The 17764-nt window shown below is 54.9% G+C and overlaps 4 protein-coding genes across 5 annotated transcripts in view; 1 reads left to right on the top strand and 3 right to left on the bottom strand.

The window, feature by feature from the left end:
* The window catches only part of CATSPER4 (cation channel sperm associated 4), a 20278-nt gene extending 19176 nt beyond the window's left edge, over positions 1-1102 (bottom strand). The window contains exon 1 of the mRNA XM_084958411.1: positions 963-1102. The gene's annotated coding sequence lies outside the window, so the exon portion shown is untranslated. The remainder of the gene's footprint in view (positions 1-962) is intronic.
* On the bottom strand, positions 86-10302 carry CNKSR1 (connector enhancer of kinase suppressor of Ras 1). Of its 2 annotated transcripts, XM_021095612.2 has the most exons (21): positions 10194-10302; positions 7053-7210; positions 6770-6951; positions 6091-6175; positions 5629-5670; positions 5445-5549; positions 4841-4891; positions 4659-4727; positions 4289-4390; positions 4125-4195; positions 3970-4046; positions 3711-3817; positions 3602-3632; positions 3087-3259; positions 2173-2246; positions 1956-2027; positions 1615-1688; positions 1408-1469; positions 1229-1328; positions 963-1144; positions 86-709 (listed from the first exon to the last, which is right to left on the bottom strand). In XM_021095612.2, exons 1-21 carry the CDS (start codon positions 10243-10245, stop codon positions 440-442), a joined length of 2139 nt encoding a protein of 712 aa, XP_020951271.1. In that variant the 5' UTR covers positions 10246-10302; the 3' UTR covers positions 86-439. The 2 variants fall into 2 exon arrangements, with proteins under 2 accessions (XP_020951271.1, XP_020951272.1); XM_021095613.2 differs by lacking the exon at positions 5445-5549.
* On the top strand, positions 10244-16502 carry ZNF593OS (ZNF593 opposite strand). The gene is made up of 3 exons (XM_084965701.1): positions 10244-10407; positions 15940-16087; positions 16356-16502. Exons 1-3 carry the CDS (start codon positions 10244-10246, stop codon positions 16500-16502), a joined length of 459 nt encoding a protein of 152 aa, XP_084821827.1.
* On the bottom strand, positions 15401-17764 carry ZNF593 (zinc finger protein 593). Its single transcript, XM_021095611.2, has 3 exons — positions 17508-17764; positions 17211-17273; positions 15401-17127 (listed from the first exon to the last, which is right to left on the bottom strand). Exons 1-3 carry the CDS (start codon positions 17705-17707, stop codon positions 16986-16988), a joined length of 405 nt encoding a protein of 134 aa, XP_020951270.2. The 5' UTR covers positions 17708-17764; the 3' UTR covers positions 15401-16985.

Below are 17764 nucleotides of genomic sequence, written 5' to 3'. Positions count from 1 at the left end.
TCAGAGCCCCTCTGGGAAGCCAGTTCCAGATTCTAATGCTGATGTCAAAGGCGCATGTAGGTTTATGTTAGAGAAACTGACTTGATGTAGTTGAAAGTGTTTATTTAGTTGTAAAGTGAATACCCGTATGGACTGGCTTGGGGAAGGGAGAAGTGCCAGGGAAGGAGGGGGCAGGTCTGTTCCCCCACAGGTCAGAGTATGGGGTGAGCATTCTTTCAGCCCAGCCTCCTGCTCCTTCGTTGGCACAAAGCTCACGTCAGGCCACGCCAGGGGAGAGGGGAGCAGAAATGGCAGGAGCTCAGGTGGAGGCAGAACCATGGATTAGCACTATTTCCAGATGAGAACAGAATCCAGGGATATTCTGTCCTAGACGTGTCAGGGTCTGGGGGTTGAGGTGGTCCTCAGGGCCAGAGATCAGGAACTAGAGTACTGGCCAGGGTTAGAGGTCAGGAGGTCGGAGGTCACTCTCTGGGGTCAGGGGACAGCGATGGGTGTGCTCCTTAAGGTCAGAGGGCAGGGGCTGGGAAGACTGTTCTCTGGGGTCAGAGTTCAGGACTTGGGAGCTGCCCTCAGCCCGCTCCACCCCCCAAGCCCCCAGGCCCTCTGAGTAGAGCTCCTGGTTCCGCTCCTTCCACTGGCGGAACTTCTCTCCTGTCAGCTTGGGGTCATCTAGCACTTCCTCCAGGGCCTGCAGCTCCTGCAGCTTTGCCTGGCAAGAGAGTAGGGACTAAGGGGTCCTGACCACCCAGGGAGGGCACGGAGCCCCAGCCCAGAGCGAGCTCTGGAGTCCAGCGCCTAGAACCCGGCACCTGACCCGGGCCAGCCCCGATCCTCAAATCAAGAGCCTGGCTTGGGGAACCTAGAACGTGACCCAGTCCACAGCATAGCCCAGAGGTGAGGGCCAGGAACCTAGCCTAAAGCCGGTGGCCCAGCCCCTGCCAGCGCCCAGCGGCCCCGCTGACCTTGAGCGTGCTCTGCAGCGCCCGCACGCGGTGCACCCGCTCATTGAGCTGCGGGTCTCGGTTCCGCCGCATGAAAGAGCTCCTCCATTGCTCGTGGGTGAGGGGCTGCGGCTGGCCCAGGAGGGACACGCCACCCTGCCTCAGCCCCCGGACCATTCCTTCCAGTGCCCCTTCGCTGCTGTCTGTGGGGAGGGGAGCAGGATGAGGGAGTGCCCGTCCCGCCCCGAGCCCTGCATCTCGGCTCCCAGCCCACCCGGGCGCAGCACCTGTCGGAGGGCTGAAGGAGGTCCGTGGGCTGCCCTGCGTGGGGGTGGCTGCAGGTGACGTGTCTCCGTGGGACGGACTCGCAGCTTGGGCCAGGCTGGGCTGCAGGCAGGGCAGAAGGAGAGGAGGCTGTCAGTCTGAGCTTCACACCCTGCTATTGGCCCATTAGCCCACTACTCACCGAGGCCGAGCGGGACCCAGCCTCATCATCAGGGTCTTCGGCTTCCGTCTCGCTGTAGCAATCTGGGGTGGACAGGGGCGGTTGGAGAACCCACGGAGCCTCGCAGGGTTTGGGCAGGCCAGGGAGTGGGCTCTGGGAATTGAGTTCCCAGTCCCCACTGGAGGGAAGGCAGAGGCTCAGGAGAGACCCACCCCTGGGGACACCCACCTTCCTCTCGGGGCAGGGAGGCACGGCCTGGAGACTGGTACTTGGAAATGCAGGTAATGAGATGGCGCACCCACCTGTGCAGGGGCAAAGGGGTCTCAGGGAATTTCCGTTTCCTGTAGGCCAGGGGCGTTCACCTATATCATCTTTCATTTACTCCTCAGAGCAACTCGGAGAGACAGCAATTCTTATCAGTCCATCTTATAGAAGATGAGACTGAGGTTTAGAGAGGTGAGTGTCTTGGACCAGCGGCTATCAGAGAGCCGGGATCTGCATCCAGGCTCCTGAGCCCAGCCGCCAAGCACCCACATGCGAGTTGTGGGAGTGAAGGGGGTGGCACTCACTTGCTCAGATCTGTCAGGGTGTCAGCAGCGAAGATGAAGGGCTTGTACACGTCATGGGTGAGCTGGAACACACTGCCAGGGAGCAGAGGGGCCTCGCTCACTTGGGGGTGCCCACCCAGAACCCAGAGAGGCTGGACCCGGCATCTCCCACCACCCCCAGCCTGCCTACCTCTCCCCTCTCTCCCCACTCCGAGCCTGTCGCACCCCAAGACTTAACTATTTTTTCTTCTGATCTTGTCCACTTTCCAGACTGTAGTTAGAGACGTTGATGAGGCCCTCGGCCTTCTCATCCTGGGGGGATTACAGTGTGAGGGTCAGCTTGGGAGGCCCGTTCAGGCTCCTGAGGGCAGTGGAGGGAAGAGGGCATCTCCTGGGCTCTCTAACTGCAGATCCCTCAGTGCCCAGAGCGGGAACCTGGGGCGAGGGCAGGAGGGGTGACCAAGGGGTGCCTCTGAGCCCGGAAGGGGAAGCCAAAGATGCAGAGAAACTGCCGGGGAAGAGGAGCCCACTCAGGTATCTGCTCCATCAACAGACACAGACGAGCAGCCTTGCAAACGCTCTTCTCTCTGCCTGGTCTTCTGTCTCCTTTCCATTTGACTAACCCTCAGGCCTTGATTTCTCAGGAAACCGCTGCCATTCCTCAGGTGGCCTAGCTGCTTTTGCTGGGCTCCCACCCATCCCCTGGGCTCTTCCTCCATCATGGCACGTGTCCCTGGACTGTTCCTGATGGTGTATTCAGCCCTCTCCCCCACCAGCCTGAGTAACAGGAACTCCAATTCTTCCCTGTGTCCTAGTGCCCAGCCCAGAGCTGGGTACACAATAGACACCTGGATGGTAGCTGAGGGAAAACAATTGCTCGAATGGCCCATCACTAAGATGAACAGACTAACAGAATGGGAAGGAGCAGCAAGCAGAATCAGAGTGATTCTCCGCGGCCTGTGATACCCTTTCCAGACTGCTTTTACACACGCACCACCTCAGTTCTCTCTCTGAAGAGTGTCCCGTTTTACAGATGGGAATAATGGGGCCAAGAGGGTCTGGGGCCCACAGATGGGAGTGGATGGTGGAGGAGGGACAAGAGCCAGGGCCCCAAGGTGACTCGCTTACCTGCGTGTGTGAATGGGATCTCACCTGGGGCTGGCGGTACCAGTAGAGCGTGTGTCCTTTGAGCACGAACCAGCAGCGGCGCCAGCGCGGGCCCATGAAGCCCCCGGGCACCTTGCGTAGCAGGAGCCAGCCGTCACAGTCGGGCCGGCCCAGCTGCCGGCAGGACACCCGCCGGCGGCTCAGCAGCGTTGCCACGCCTGCAGCAGCACAGTGGCTGGTTGGTGAGGGGCTGGCAAGGCGTCCCGGGCCCCCATACCGGTTCCCTCACTCCCCACAGGCACCCCCAGCTGATATTTCTGAACCCAGGCTCTGTGCTTGGAATGTTACAGGTGTCGTCAGCTCCCAGGTAGGGCTGACTCTTTCCATTTTAGTGACAAGGAGGCTGAAGATCAGAGGATGAGCTGTTTGCCCAGACACAGAGCTGTTCTGGGAGAGGCTGTGTGTGAAGTATGTCTTGGGGGTGGTCTTGTCCAGCACTGTAAGAGTGCCTCATGTCAGGGGACCCCCCGCCACCCGCCCCGGTCAGGTGCGTCTCATACCTTTTGATTTCTTGCGACCAAGGACAGGACTCTGAAAGGAACACAGGAGGTTAGAGAAGGGTCTGGGTCCACAGCCACACACCCCTCCTCGCTGAGCCCCTGAGCTTACCTTGGCAGGGTCTTCTGGGGGCTCCGGTGTGTCTGCTACCCCTGCTGGGAGTGTGGCTAGGGTTGCCGGGGGGCTGGGCAGGGACTCGGGGTCAAGGGAGGTAGAGTCTGTCAGGGAGGGAGGAGAGAGAGGGAGGGTCCATGGGCTCAGACCCAGGCCCAACAGTAGGGGTGGGTGGTGGTCAGAATCTAGGGTCGGAGCCAGGAACCCCACATGCCTTGCCTGGGGCATCTGCCAACTGGTGAGGCTTTGAAATTACCTGTCCAGGCAGCAGGGCTGGGCCCAGGACTTGGGTCTGAAGTCAGGTTGAAGGCAAAGACGTCTTTGGATGGTGTCCTAGAGAGATCAGGGAGAGACGAGGTGAGCCATGGCTCACCTGCCAGGATGCACTCCACCCAGGGCGGAGCCCATTACCTGGGAGACGGCAGGAGTGGAGCCAGTGATGGGCTCACTGGGTGTGCGGAGCCCAGGGCCTGAGGAGGGGTCTGAGGAACAAGCAGAAACACGGTGATGGAGCTGGCAACAGACTGGGGGCCTGAAAGCAGCGGGGGCGGGGGGCAGGGCTGGGTGGCATGTACCTGTGGGGGGCTCTCTGGCACCGGGACCTTCTTCAACACTATGCTGACCCCGTCTGGCTTCTGCAGCAGCTCCCTCACCACGTTTTTGTGGGGCCAGCCCACCTGAGGGACAGGGCAGGGGCAGGGCAGGGATGCTGGGCTGGCTTGAGCCGGGCAGGAGGTGACCCGACAGCACTCTCTCCGCCTCCTGCTCAGCCTCACCTCGTCCTCCAGGAAGCCTTCACGAGCCCCTCTGACATGTGAGAGCTGGTCCCCCCTCGCAGAAGGCAGCTCTCAAACCCTGGTTTTCCCAAGGGAACCTCCCCACCCACAGACCTGAGTTCTACGCAGGACCCTCCTTTCTCCCAGCACGCCCCCTCCCCTCACTCACCACCACCTGCTCATTGATCTGGACAATCTCGTCTCCAGGCAGGATCTGCAGCCGGGAGTTGGCGGGAACCTGATGGGGAGTGTGGGGCTCAGAAGTTGCACCCTCACGGGGCCAGAAGCTGGCTTGGCCAGCAGGTAAGGGGGCATGGGGGTGGGCTGCTGAGAAGGGGGCAGGGCTCTCACCTGGGTGCCCACGAAGTGCAGGCAGTTGCTGGTGGTGTGGATTTCCAGGCCCTGTGAGGCAGAGGCTGCAGTCACTGAGGGTGTGGGGGCCGCAGGGCAGGACCCCGCTGGGCACCAGGACTCATAGGTGGGTGGAATGGGGGACAGAGCTGGCACAGCCCAACATGCTGTGTGACTTGGGGCTTGCCGCTGCTCCTCTCTGGGCTCTGCCTCCTCCTCCCACAAGAGCTGAGGGGAGCTGATTTCTGAGGGATGAAATTCTTAGCAACTCTCTTGAAGGGCTAAGCTGGGACAGGAGTGTGAGAGTATGGGGTTTTCCCAACTGGTCAAAGATTAAAGCAGAAAAGTTCAGGTCCTCTCCCCTCTCCGTGTCCCAGGGCTGGCTGGGATGTGTCGCCTGAGGCCACCCCAACTGCAGCCCTTCAGGACTGGAGAAGGGGCTGAATAAGGATAAGAGCCCAGCGAAGTCCTCTGGGCCGTGGACATCTCTACAGAAAGAGCCTTCCAGCTGCAATAGCAGAGGATGCTGTGGATCCTAGAACCTGGGTTCAGGGCCCAGGCAAGGCTGCCGGGGTCAGAGGTGAGTTGAGAGGTCAAGGCTCACGGAAGGATCATCCAGCTCTACGCGCTCTAGCACGGCCCTCTGCTCCAGCAGCTCCTCCGGGCTGCAGCTCAGGATGTTGTGGCAGATCCCAGCCACGTGGCTGCACTGGCGGAGGGAGAGCAGGATGTCTAGCCCGAGCCCCCTCCCATCCCACCCCGATGCCCCACTCAGCCCCCGGACTCACAATCCTCAGGACTTTGCTCTCCTTCTCAGCCGCTGGACAGTCCTGGAAGCAGAGTGAGAGAGCAGAGGCCTACCCTGAGTAGGGTGTACTGCCTTCTCCCAAGGGTAGGGAGGTTCCCTGAAGGCCCTCCCTGCGCCCCATACTCTGGCCCCCTTCCCAGAACTACATGGCCTCAGAGGTTTGGCCTCAAGCTCTCATCCCTGGAGGCCAGGCACCTAGAAGTCACCACACACGCCCTCCCCTGCTCCTCCCCCTCCTGAGTTAAACTTCCTGAGCTACCCCAGCCCGTTAGGAGCCCCCACACCCCCATCACCCCCTACCCAGTGGCTGGGCCTCTTCTCCTTCCACCCTCGCCTCTTCCTGCTCTCACACCTGATCCTCTGCTGATTCACAAGTTATAAAAAGCTGTAGCCTGATTTGGTCTCTATGGCCTGGGCCAAGCCTGGCCCCTGGTTCTCCTACCTCCTGCAAGGCCTGGCCCAGCTCCCCGCACAACTCCCCAATCTCCTGGCAGGATGAGAAGTCATTTAAGTGGGAGAAGAGGTACCTGGCAGGGGGAAGGATGGAGCAGTGGTTAGGGGACTGAGCCCAACAGTCAAGTCAGTGGACCACCCTGAGCTGACTATGCATCTGGGACTTGGGGAAAAATCCCCATTCTGATGGGTTTTGATTTGGGATAAATGAGATGACTCTACATCTCAAGACAGGACTTGATTGTCAAGTGCCTACTAAATGCCAGGCCCTGTTGTAGGCACTGGAGAGGCAGATATTAAACATGTAATCACATCAATAATGATTTAACTTCTATTGCTGTGAAGTGTAGGGAGCTCTCAGAGTGTATAACAGGGAGGGCTTTCCTGAGGAGGTGACATCAGAGCTGGGACCTATGGGACAAGCATTAGCCAGTCAAGTGGGTGGAGAGCTCTGGATGCAATGTCGTTGATGCGATTGTCATGGTTACAAGCTGGAAGTGGCGTGGGAACTCAGACATCCCAGTGCCCCTACACAGACCAATTAGCTTCTTTGCCCGCTTCCACCATAGCTGAGCAAGCTCTATTTTTCTCTCCCAGGTCCTGGAAGAGGCCAAGGATGAGAAGGGGCCCCTTACCCTTCACACAGACCTGGGGGGAGCCCGAGGTACCTGTTGAGCCAGAAGAGGAGGGAACGGGCCTCATGCACCAGCTCGACGGCTGCGTTGAGGACATCGGCAGGGGGCTCGGCACAGCCCCCCAGGTGACCTTGGACTAAGCCCTGGAATGCCCGGATCCTCTCCAGCAGCCTTTCTGTCAGGCTCTGCAGGTTCTCCGACTGTAGCCCGGAGCTCTGTACCAGAGGGGCAGGTTAATTCCTGGCAGCGGCCAGCCTCCCATCAGCACTTCCAAAGGAGGTGGAAGCTGCAGCCAGTGTGGCCACCAGGCACTCACCAGGGCCCGGAGCTGTTCCACCCCTTCTAGGATGAGCTCCTGATGGCCCAGAGGCCACACAGTTAGAGCCTCCAGGCTGCGGGGGCAGAGCTGGAGCAGGTACTTGCCAGGCAACTCCCAGTCCTCAAAGGGATAGTCCTGCAGGGAATCATCGAGGCCTGGAGGGAGAATGGGGGTCAGTGTGGCAGGGAGCCAGGGGTGTCAGGGCCTTGCCCGGCAGTACAAAAGCCCTTTTCCTATTGACAACCCTGAGACCCAGGCTGTGCTCTGTCCTGCCCATTTCACAGATAAGGCTACTGAGTTGAGAGGGAGGATCCCATAGGGCAGCAGCTCTCAGAGGTGGCCCCCAGACCAGCCGCAGCGGCCGCCTCACAGGAGAATTTGTTAGCAAGACATATCCACAGCCCCACCCCACACCTGCTGAACCAGAACTCAGGGGCAGGGCCCAGCACTTTGCGTTTTAACAAATCCCCAGGTGTTCTGAAGCTTGCTCAAGTCATGCTTGATGGGGCTTTGGAGTCAGAGCGACCCGAGTGATAGCACTTGAGCAAATAACTTAATTATTCCGTGCCTCAGTTTCCTCACTGTCACGTGGGGCTAATAAAAACACCTACCTTCTAAGCATGTGTATTAAATAACATGACGCAAGTCAAGCTCTGGACCCACTCTCTTGGTTCATGGTAGACAGAAAATAGCAGCCCCTGGAGTTCCCGTCGTGGCGCAGTGGTTAACGAATCCGACTAGGAATCATGAAGTCGCGGGTTCGATTCCTGGCCTTGCTCAGTGGGTTAAGGATCCGGCACTGCCATGAGCTGTGGTGTAGATTGCAGACGCGGCTCAAGATCCTGTGTTGCTGTGGCTCTGGTGTAGGCTGGTGGCTACAGCTCCAATTAGACCCCTAGCCTGGGAACTTCCATATGCTGTGGGAGCAGCCCAAGAAACGGCAAAAAGACACTCACACACACACAAAAGAAGAAGAAAAAAAAAAGAAAATAGCAGCCCCCATATGATTATTGACGGACTTTTTACCATGATTTGCAAGGTCTTGTATAATTGGCCACCACCTGCCTGTCCGGTCTCATTTCTTGGCCCAGCCCTTCAAACTCAACACTTGAGATCCAGAGCACTGACTCACTGCAGCTCCTGGAAGGCTCTCTTGCCTCAGGGTCCTCGCATATGCTGTTCCTTCTGCCTAGACTGCTCTTCTAGCTCCTTTACATCTTTTTTCATCTAACTCCTTCCAGCCTCCCACAACTCCCCAGGCTGGGTTGGGGCAACTTCCTGTTCTCACTGCCTCTGTGCCTCCACCAACCCCTGCACCAGAGCACCGGCCTCTTCTGCTTGATGACAAGCTCTTCGAGGACTGGGCCTTCAGCAACTGTTCATCTCTAATTCCAGCCCAGGCCTGGCACAAGGTAGACACTCAAAAATATGAAAACTATCTAGGAGTTCCCGTCGTGGCACAGCGGAAACAAATCAGACTAGGAACCATGAGGTTGCGGGTTCGATCCCTGGCCTCGCTCACTGGGTTAAGGATCCGGCATTGACATGAGCTGTGGTGTAGGTCACAGATGCAGCTCGGATCCCGTGAACGTCACAGAGGTGGCTCGGATCTGGTGTGGCTGTGGCGCAGGCCAGCAGCAACAGCTCTGATTAGACCCCTAGCCTGGGAACCTCCATATGCTGTAGGTGTGGCCCTAAAAAAAAACAAAAAACAAACAAAAACTATCTAGTGAATTTAGGAGGTAGAGATGCTGTTATTCTCATTTTACAGATGGGAAAACAAATCAAAGTTAACAGCTAGCTTTCTTGCTCTTTGAAGGAACCCCTGCCATTCAAAGCCAGGGTCCGTCACTGGAGTATGTGCACATGATCAAGAGCTGACCCTCATTCCCTGTGTGACATTAAGAGCATGTGACTAGGGGAGTTCCCGTCGTGGCGCAGTGGTTAACGAATCCGACTAGGAACCATGAGGTTGTGGGTTCAGTCCCTACCCTTGCTCAGTGGGTTAACGATCCGGCGTTGCTGTGAGCTGTGGTGTAGGTTGCAGACGCGGCTCGGATCCCGCGTTGCTGTGGCTCTGGTGTAGGCCGGTGGCTATAGCTCCGATTGGACCCCTAGCCTGGGAACCTCCATATGCCGCAGGAGCGGCCCAAGAAATAGCAAAAAAAAAAAAAAGAGCATGTGACTAGGGGTTCATGAACCTGTTGCTCCATGGCAGTGGGCCCTGGAGCACCTCCCTTCCCAGGTATTGTGAATATACTGGGCTGCCTCCCTCCCAACAGATCCTGACACTGAGCTAAATGCGCCAGGTCCTGGTCGTGATGGTCTCATTTGGTCCACTTGATGAGATCAGAGCTGCCTTTCCCATTTTAGGGAAGGGAAAATAGACCTGTATTGCAAAACCGTGAGTGGAGGGGCTGGGCCTGGAACTCGGTCTGAGTGTCTGACTCCAGCCCTGAATCCCTGCTTTTTCTGGGGCTGGTCACCCCGAGCCTGCTCCCAGTGTACTCAGCTGCTCCCTGTCAGAGGGATGTCCTGACTCACCTGCCCACCCCCAGCTGCATGTCAGAAGGTCTTCACTTAGAGTCTGGGCCCTTCCTCACCCATCTGGGCTCATCTCCCCTGGAGGCGCGGAGTGGGGGGGCTATGTCAACCCCTTCAGTCAAGCTAGGGCTTCTGCTCTCAAGTGGGAGCAGGTGGGGAGAAGGGAAAAGACACCCAGGCGGCCCTCTTCCAAAGCCAGAGCAAATCACTTCCTGGCTCAGTGCATAGGTTTCCGCTTCTGAAAAATGGGTTTAATAACAGCCTACTGCGCCCTGGGGCAGAGGGGAGATGAAGGAGATACAGTGGGGGTGGGCCCGCTGGGGCAACACCCTCCGTTTTCATTACACAACCACTGCCTCCCCACAGCCACCCTGGCAGCCTCTTGAGCTGCTTGGGCGATGAGAGACCCCTTCTGGGTACTCGGCCCCCCGACTTCCCAGGGTCATCTTAGTTTTTCTTCCGCCAGGTTCACGGCAGACGCTCCGTAAATACTTGTTGACTGACTAACCAGCTGGAAAACCGGGCAGGTCGTTTTCCTTTGCCTCTCCCGGTCCCAGTGCTCCTGAAGCCCAACACTGCCCCAGCCCCACCCACCTCTCAGCCAGGCCGCCACCTTCCCGGGGGTCCAGGTCGCGACTGGCTCCATGGCCAAGTTCGGCCGCTCAGATCCGCACCCGTTCGGTCTCGCCCGCGCAGGAATTTCCGCTCCCAGAGCCGTGACCTGGGGAGGGGCCGAGCCGGGCTGGGCCGGGCCGGGCCGGGCCGGGGGCGGGGCCACCAGCATACCTGGGCCCTCAGAGCTCACCAGGTGAGGCGTTGCGACAGCCATTGGCCTCCTGCCTGTTCACCTTCTGCCCCGCCCTTCAGGCATCCTAGGGCAGCTGGGCTGCCAGGGCCAGGGTGTGCCTCTGGTGTGTGACCCAGCTGATCTCAAGAGGATCCCTGCCCCCAAATGGCCTCACCTGGCAGCGTCCTCCAAAAGGGGCCAAAAAGTGAGCAGTGAGCACAGCAGCAAAGCACAGATTTTCGGGAGCCAGAGCCTGGGTGCAAATCCCAGCTCTGAGCTTGTTAGCTGTGTGATGAAGGGCTAAGCCTACACACCAGGCATCAGTTTCCCTGAGTGGATGTAATAGTTCCTATTTGGGAGAGGTGCTGTGCAGAGTGCCTGTGTGAATAGCTCTAAAACCTTCAGAACTGGTTTTTAGCCCTTTTTTTTTTGCACACGGACACTTTCGGCAGCATGATGAAAACCCTGATCCTTTTTTGCAATGATGCTTTTAAAAGTGTAGAGCAGGAGCTCCCATCGTGGCTCAGTGTTTAACGTAATCCGACTAGGAACCATGAGGTTGGGGGTTCAATCCCTGGCCTCATTCAGTGGGTTAAGGATCCGGCTTTGCCATGAGCCGTGGTGGAGGTCGCAGATGTGGCTCAGATCCTGAGTTGCTGTGGCTGTGATGTAGGCTGGCAGCTGTAGCTCCAATTTGACCCCTAGCCTGGGAACCTCCATATGCCGTGGATGCGGCCCTAGAAAATACAAAAAAAAAAAAAAAAAAAAAAAACCAAACCAAAACAAACAACAACAACAACAACAACAAAAAAAGCATAAAGCAGTGGAGTTTCCCTCATGGTTCACTGGGTTAAGGCTACAATAAAGTGTCTGATCCCTGGCCTCACTCCCTGGGTTAAGGATCTGGTGTTGCCGTGAGCTCCAGGGTATGTCACAGATGCGGCTTGGATCTGGTGTTGCCATTGCTGTGGCCTAGGCCAGAAGCTGCAGCTCTGATTCGACCCTAGCCTGGGAACTTCCATATGCTGCAGCGACAGCCATAAAAAGAAAAAAAATAAACAACAAACCCAACCTCCAAATAAATAAAAGCATAAAGCAAAATGCCAAAGATTACAAAGAGGACACGTACTGCCAAAACATATTAAAAATCCAAATGTATTATATAGTAATAGCTATTTATCAGCATTAAGTAACAAGACTGGCAAGTTAAATTTTCCTTTTCTAACGATATTATTGTGTTGTTGCTCAGCGTGAATAACACTGAACTGTGGGTGCTGGTCTTTTACTCAATTCCTCACACTTATTGACCAGCAAACAACTACAGATAAAGAATGCAAGGGAGTAATGAAGAAGCCAGGGTCACCAATGTCAGAGCAGGTGGATTCACCATTTGGTCACTGATCCTCTACTGGGCACAATCAATGGCAGCTATGTCACAGGAGTGTCTGAAACAGAGTGTGATTTAGCAGTGTATTAATAACTGTCACCATTTTGAAATAGTTATGAGCATAAGTAGTATTTTGAGAGGCATGCAATAACTACAATTTGTCATGAAAATATCTGTGGTTTCTACTGGTGATGAAGCCACACCGAAGGCTAATACTTCAATCCATATAGAAGGAAATGGTAAATTTTGTTTAGAAGTTAGTGAAAATACGTCACTTTTTTTGCCATCCAAGTTTATAGACCCTCTGAATTGGGAAGTCCAGGTTAAGAGCCTTCCTCTTAGAACAATGTCTGGATACTAAGTGTCTGCAGTTGTCAGCATCATCGCCCCAGGCCAGGGGCCTCCCAGGACTTTGGAATCAGATGGAATCAATTCCACTCGCTCTGTGTCTGAGCCCACCCCTTGCACCTCTCGGACCCTGTTTCTTCCTCTCTAAAAGGGGGATAACCAGATCTTAGCTCTGTGAGGATGTCCTTTAAGTATTTTGAAATCTGTAACATGAGGTAAATCTGAGTTATTATTGCTTTAATTCTATGGGGAGGGGCCCGGAAGTCTGCTCCCTCTGTGTCACCTAATGTCTACCAGTGCCTCAATACCTGGCCTCCAAAGATTGTCATGAACTTGACTGTCATCCAGAGACCCAAAGTCCGAATTTGGCTCACAGATGTCTGTGTAGCGTGTGCACATGTGTGTGTGTGTGTGTGTTGCTATCATTTAACAATTTCACATACCAACTGAATTCCCTGGAGCTTGAGTGGCTCAGCGGACCCATCCCATCCTCACATGTGGCATCAAACCTGAGTCTAGATCGTTGGTGGCTTCCTTCAAGGGGACTCATTTGTGAACCAGTAGATGCCAAATTTGCAACTCAGCTTTCACCTCTCTGGCTTTGTCCTTGGCCTCACAGCTTCACAGTCTGCCCCATTCGTCTGTCCAACACACCTCCATGCTGCTTCCTCCTCCTTTATTTTTTATTTATGCTTTTCATAAATAAGGTCTGCGGCATAGGGAAGTTCCCAGGCTAGGAATCTAGCAATGCCAGATCTGAGCTGTGTCTTCAACTTACACCGCAGTTCGCGAGGCCAGGGATCAAACTCACATCCTCATGGATACTAGTCAGGTTCATAACCTTCTGAGGCACAAAGGGAACTCCCGCTTCCTCCCCTTTTTTGCCGCCTCCTCCTCCACTAGGCTCCCTGTGGAACTCTGGGGAAGCCCAATAAACATAGACCTATCTCCACCATCTAGATTTCATCAAACACCCACCCTGAGCTGGCACAAAAGAGAGAGGTGAGAAGCCAGCCAGCCTCTACTGTCCCTGAACTCACAGTCCGGTAGAAGAAAGGAACGAGAACTCGCCACTTGTACTCAGATCTAGGGCCTGACAACCACACCAGTGCCTTTCCTCTGGGCCCCCAGCAGCTGGTGGGGCTGGGCAGTTAGAGGTACAGTAAATGGCAGCTTCTATTTTGAAGGTGGTTTTATAAGTTTATAAAAGGTCTTCAGACGTATGTGCTGTAAACATTTTAAAGGTAACAGCAGGTCATTAAGTGGAAGGAGGACAAGCCCTTTCCCCTGCATGGCCCCATCCTGTCGCCTAGAGTGGGCCATTTAAGTTTTTTGAGTGTTCTTCCATTCTTTTTTTTTTTTTTTTAATGCCTACAGCAGCAGCATATTGAAGTTCCCAGGCCAGGGATTGAATCTGAACTGCAGCTGCAAACTATGCCACAGCTCTGGCAACGCTGAATCCTTTAACCCACTGCACCAGGGGCCGGGGATTGAACCGGTGCCTCCACAGCAACCTGAGCTGCTGCAGTTGGATTCTTAACCCATGGCACCACAGTGGGAACTCCTTAAAAAAAAAAAAAAAAAAAAAAGACCTGGAGTTCCCATCGTGGCTCAGTGGTTAACGAATCCGACTAGGAACCATGAGGTTGCGGGTTCGATCCCTGGCCTTGCTCAGTGGGTTAATGATCCGGCATTGCCGTGAGCTGTGGTGTAGGTTGCAGACGTGGCTCGGATCCCATGTTGCTGTGGCTGTGATGTAGAGCTAGAGCTCCGATTAGACCCCTAGTCTGGGAACCTCCATATGCCATGGATGCGGCCCTAAAAAGACCAAAAAAAAAAAAAAAAAAAGAAAAAAAGAAAAGGAAAAAAAAGACTGTTAAAAAAAAAAAAACAACCTATAGTTGATTTACAATGTTGTGCCAATTTCTGCTATACAGCAAAGTGTCTCAGTCATACATATATATATATATATATATATTCTTTTTTTTTTATGGCCTCACCTGTAGCATATTGGAGTTGCTGGGTTAGGGGCTGAATGGGAGCTGCAGGTCTACACCACAGCCACAGCCACATAAGATCTGAACAGCATCTTTGACCTACACCACAGCTTAGGGCAATGCTAGATCCTTAACCCACTGAACCCGAGGCTAGGGATCAAACCCGAATCCTCGTGGACACTGTCAGGTTCTTAACATGCTGAATCACAATGAGAACTCCTATGTACATGCTTTTTTGTATATTATTTTCCATCATGATCTATCCCATGAGATTGGATATAATTCCCTGGGCTATACAGTAGGACTTTGTTTATCCATTCTAAATGCAGTAGTTTGCATCTACTAACCCCAAACTCCCAGTCCATCCCATTCCCTCTCCCTTTAGCAACCAGAAGTCTGTTCTTTGTGAGTCCGTTTCTGTTTTGTAGACAGGTTCATTTCTGCCATATTTTGGATTCCGCATAGAAGTGATATTATATGGTATCTCTAGGTCCATCCATGTTACAGTAAATGGCACTATTTCATTCATTTTTTAAATTTTTTTGGTTTTTAGGGCTACAGCCGCAGCATATGGAAGTTCCCAGGCTAGGGGTTGAATCAGAGCTGTAGCTGACAGACTACACCATAGCCACTTGGGATGGGACCCTCGTCTTCGACCTACACCACAGCTCATGGCAATGCTGGATCCTTAACCCACTAAGCGAGGCCAGGGATTGAACAGGCATCCTCATGGTCCCTAGCTGGATTCATTTCGACTGCAGTGGGAACTCCCTGCACATCTTAATCTAAATGCTCATTGACAGATGAATGGATTATCTCCATGTCTTGGGTGTTATGAAGAGTGCTGCTATGAACATAGGGGTGCATCTCTCTTTGAATTATAGTTTTTCCAGATAGATGCCCAGGAGTGGGATTGCTGAATCATACAGTTCTATATTTAGTTTTCTAAGAATCTCCATACTGTTTTCCATAGTGGTTGTACCAACTTACACTCCCACCAATATAGGAGGGTTCCCTTTTTCTCCACACCCTCTCCAGCATTTTTATTTGTAGACTTACTAATGATGGCCATTCTGACCCGTGTGAGGTAGTACCTCATTGAAGTTTTGAGTTGCATTTCTCTTCCATTCTTTCTATATGCAGAATCTCTACATGCTATTCTGCAAAAATGCTTCCCCCATTTTAATGAGATAATCAATGTGAAATGAAATAATACCCGTAAAGTACTTAGAATAATGCCCAGCCGTCAGCTACTATTTTTTTAAAGCACGATTTGGACAGCTTTCTTTATCAGTAGATGCAGATCTTTTATTATTGTGCCCAAGCTAAGATTGGGAAGTCCCTACAGGGACTCCTCCAAGGGAAAGGGGTGCAATGTGCCCTCCCCCAGCATAGGTGTGGTTGATTAAGAGAAACCAAGTGAAAAAGGCCTACTCCAGTTGGAAGGGGGTACTAATACGGCACCCAATCCCGCCTCTGCTGAGAGCTGATTGGTGACATCCAATCGACTAAAGCAGGGACTGGGCCAAGGCCAGGGCTGGGGAGGCCCTCCCGTACCTGGTCCCAGTCTGAAACTTCCCTATACTCCCAGGCAAGACCTCTCCTGCCTGCCCAGCCTGGACTGCCCGTGTGGCTGGGGGAGGTGCTGCTCAGGCCTGATGCTGATCTCTCCTGACAGCTGTTCCTAAGGCTGGCAGGGCGGGCAGGCGGGGGAAGGGACAGATTTAAAGGTCTAGCTGCTCCGCCCCCTGCCAGACCTGGGAAGGCAGGCACTGGTGAGCATCCTCTGAGGGCATGGCTCTCTTGCGTATGAGAGGTCAGGAAACCCTGCGCCCTGATTTCCGCTTCTTGGTACCACAAACGCCACTGGTCTTCATTCCCGCTTCCGCCCCACAGGACACCAGCGACACTAGCAGCACCCACCATGCGATTTCCACGCCTGACCCCTGGCTACTTTCGAGTGCTACAGGTACGTACCCTTAACCAATGGCTTCTGCCAACGACCCCTTACTCCCCCTACCATGGCTGGGTTGACACCCGGCAGCCAGGCTGTCACGTTCCCTGCCGCCTGAGCAGCCGGGGCCTAGATGGGCAATGAAGCGAGAGGGATTGGGGTGGAATCTCCCTGGGGCAGCAGTGGCATCCATATCTCCTTCCCCTAACTCAGCCCCTTTCCACCCCCCACCTTCCCAGAGGTCTCAAGTGACCCCTCAGGCGGACCCTCTGTGCATTTCCAGATGCAGATAGCCGGGGAGCTGAAGGCAGAGCCCCGGAGTCCACTGGCTGGGATTGTGGCTGCACTGCTGGCTGTCCTCGGGCTGGGCGGCTCTTGCTATGCAGTCTGGAAGATGGTGGGGCAGCGACGGCCGCCACAGGCCCCATGATGAAGCGGGCAGCCTCCACCTGGGCCCTGGGGGGGTATGTAACTCAGCGACGGCTATAATCTTGGGAGCCTACTTCTTTTCTGGGGATCGCTCCCTGCCCTCATTAGAAGCAGGGTTGTTATAAACCTGATCTTACCCAGCCCACACACCTAGGCTCCAATGGGGGGTTTCGGCTCAGATGCCAGGATCCCAGAGGGAAGGTAAGGATACAGGTACCAAAGTTGGATAAAGCCCAAGCAGCCTGGGTCCCATGCACAGGAGTAGTAGAGAAACTTACAGGACATGAGTTTGGAGTAGTGGCCTGGGGGTTAGAGTCAGGGGCAAGCCCCCTTTATCCAGTTATTTTATTGGGAGGGAGGGCACTGGGAAGAGGCCATCCACTCCCCAAACCCCGGGCCAAAACAGACTGGTACAGTCTCTCCCAGACTGGCCCTTGCATCACTGTCCATGGGCAACTCTTCTGCCTTGAATTCTCAGGATCTGTCAAGCAGATGTGTCCATCTCAGGGACATCAGTGGATACTTCTGTGGGCACTGCCAGCCGCTGGGGAGGTACATAGGAACCCATACCCGCTGCCCTCTCTGCCTCTTCCTGACTGTAGGGCTCCACACTCAGCTGCTTCAACCTGGGAAAAAGAACAGGAACTGAGAGCTGACCAGATTCGAGTCCCGCCTGCCCGACACCCATCCATTAATTCTCTTCTTATACCTTTTCTTGTGGTCTTTGGATCGGAAGTGGGTCTTCAGGTTGGCAGAATCGATGAAGTATCTCCTGTAGGGATGGGGGGTAAGGAGAAGTGAGAAGGTGATGCCTCTCAGGTACACCTATCTCCCTGACCCTAGCTCATTTCCCGATGCTAGGCTCCAGGCTTGAAGGGATGGGAGGCCAGCAGACCCATGAATCCCAGGAAAGAAAACCCTGCGTTCCCTAGAGCCCGGATCTCAACACCCCCAGCCCGAACGGCGGACCCTTCTCCTCCTCAGGCCGCAGCCGGCCGGGACTCACGCGCAGGCCAGACAGCGATGCAGGCCGCCCCCTGGCAGGTCGGGGTCGGGCTCGGCGCCGGGGTCTGGTCGGGTCCTTGTGGCAACCTGGGGCCGCAGCTCGCGGTGAATCTCATCGAGGTCCGGCCGCCGCCGCTTCGCCTTCATCTGGCGGGCCAGGGAGTGCGCTCGGTGTGCGCCGGTTCGGCGAGAGCGACCCATTGCTGGTAACAGCGGGACCAACGGGCCTAGAGCCGAGTTGGGAGGACACGTGTGGGC

This window comes from Sus scrofa, chromosome 6 (genome assembly GCF_054392235.1).
Source record: "Sus scrofa isolate SSC_HxYL_T2T_F1_AM1 chromosome 6, Sscrofa_HxYL_maternal_Yorkshire_Landrace_v2.0, whole genome shotgun sequence".
Taxonomy (NCBI): domain Eukaryota; kingdom Metazoa; phylum Chordata; class Mammalia; order Artiodactyla; family Suidae; genus Sus; species Sus scrofa.
This window is presented reverse-complemented; position numbering and strand designations above follow the sequence as displayed.

Excerpts from the sequence above, each read along its gene's own strand:
- ZNF593OS (XM_084965701.1), top strand. The coding sequence starts at position 10,244 with ATGGCCAAGTTCGGCCGCTCAGATCCGCACCCGTTCGGTCTCGCCCGC. Across the intron at positions 10,408-15,939 it reads GGGCCCTCAGAGCTCACCAG|GAAACCCTGCGCCCTGATTT; the intron begins GTGAGGCGTTGC and ends ATGAGAGGTCAG. Across the intron at positions 16,088-16,355 it reads GCTACTTTCGAGTGCTACAG|ATGCAGATAGCCGGGGAGCT; the intron begins GTACGTACCCTT and ends GTGCATTTCCAG.
- CNKSR1 (XM_021095612.2), bottom strand. The coding sequence starts at position 10,245 with ATGGAGCCAGTCGCGACCTGGACCCCCGGGAAGGTGGCGGCCTGGCTG. Across the intron at positions 4,728-4,840 it reads TGCACTTCGTGGGCACCCAG|GTTCCCGCCAACTCCCGGCT; the intron begins GTGAGAGCCCTG and ends ACTCCCCATCAG. Across the intron at positions 3,260-3,601 it reads TGGTCGCAAGAAATCAAAAG|GCGTGGCAACGCTGCTGAGC; the intron begins GTATGAGACGCA and ends GTGCTGCTGCAG.
- ZNF593 (XM_021095611.2), bottom strand. The coding sequence starts at position 17,707 with ATGGGTCGCTCTCGCCGAACCGGCGCACACCGAGCGCACTCCCTGGCC. Across the intron at positions 17,274-17,507 it reads CATCGCTGTCTGGCCTGCGC|GAGATACTTCATCGATTCTG; the intron begins GTGAGTCCCGGC and ends CCATCCCTACAG. Across the intron at positions 17,128-17,210 it reads TCCAAAGACCACAAGAAAAG|GTTGAAGCAGCTGAGTGTGG; the intron begins GTATAAGAAGAG and ends TCTTTTTCCCAG.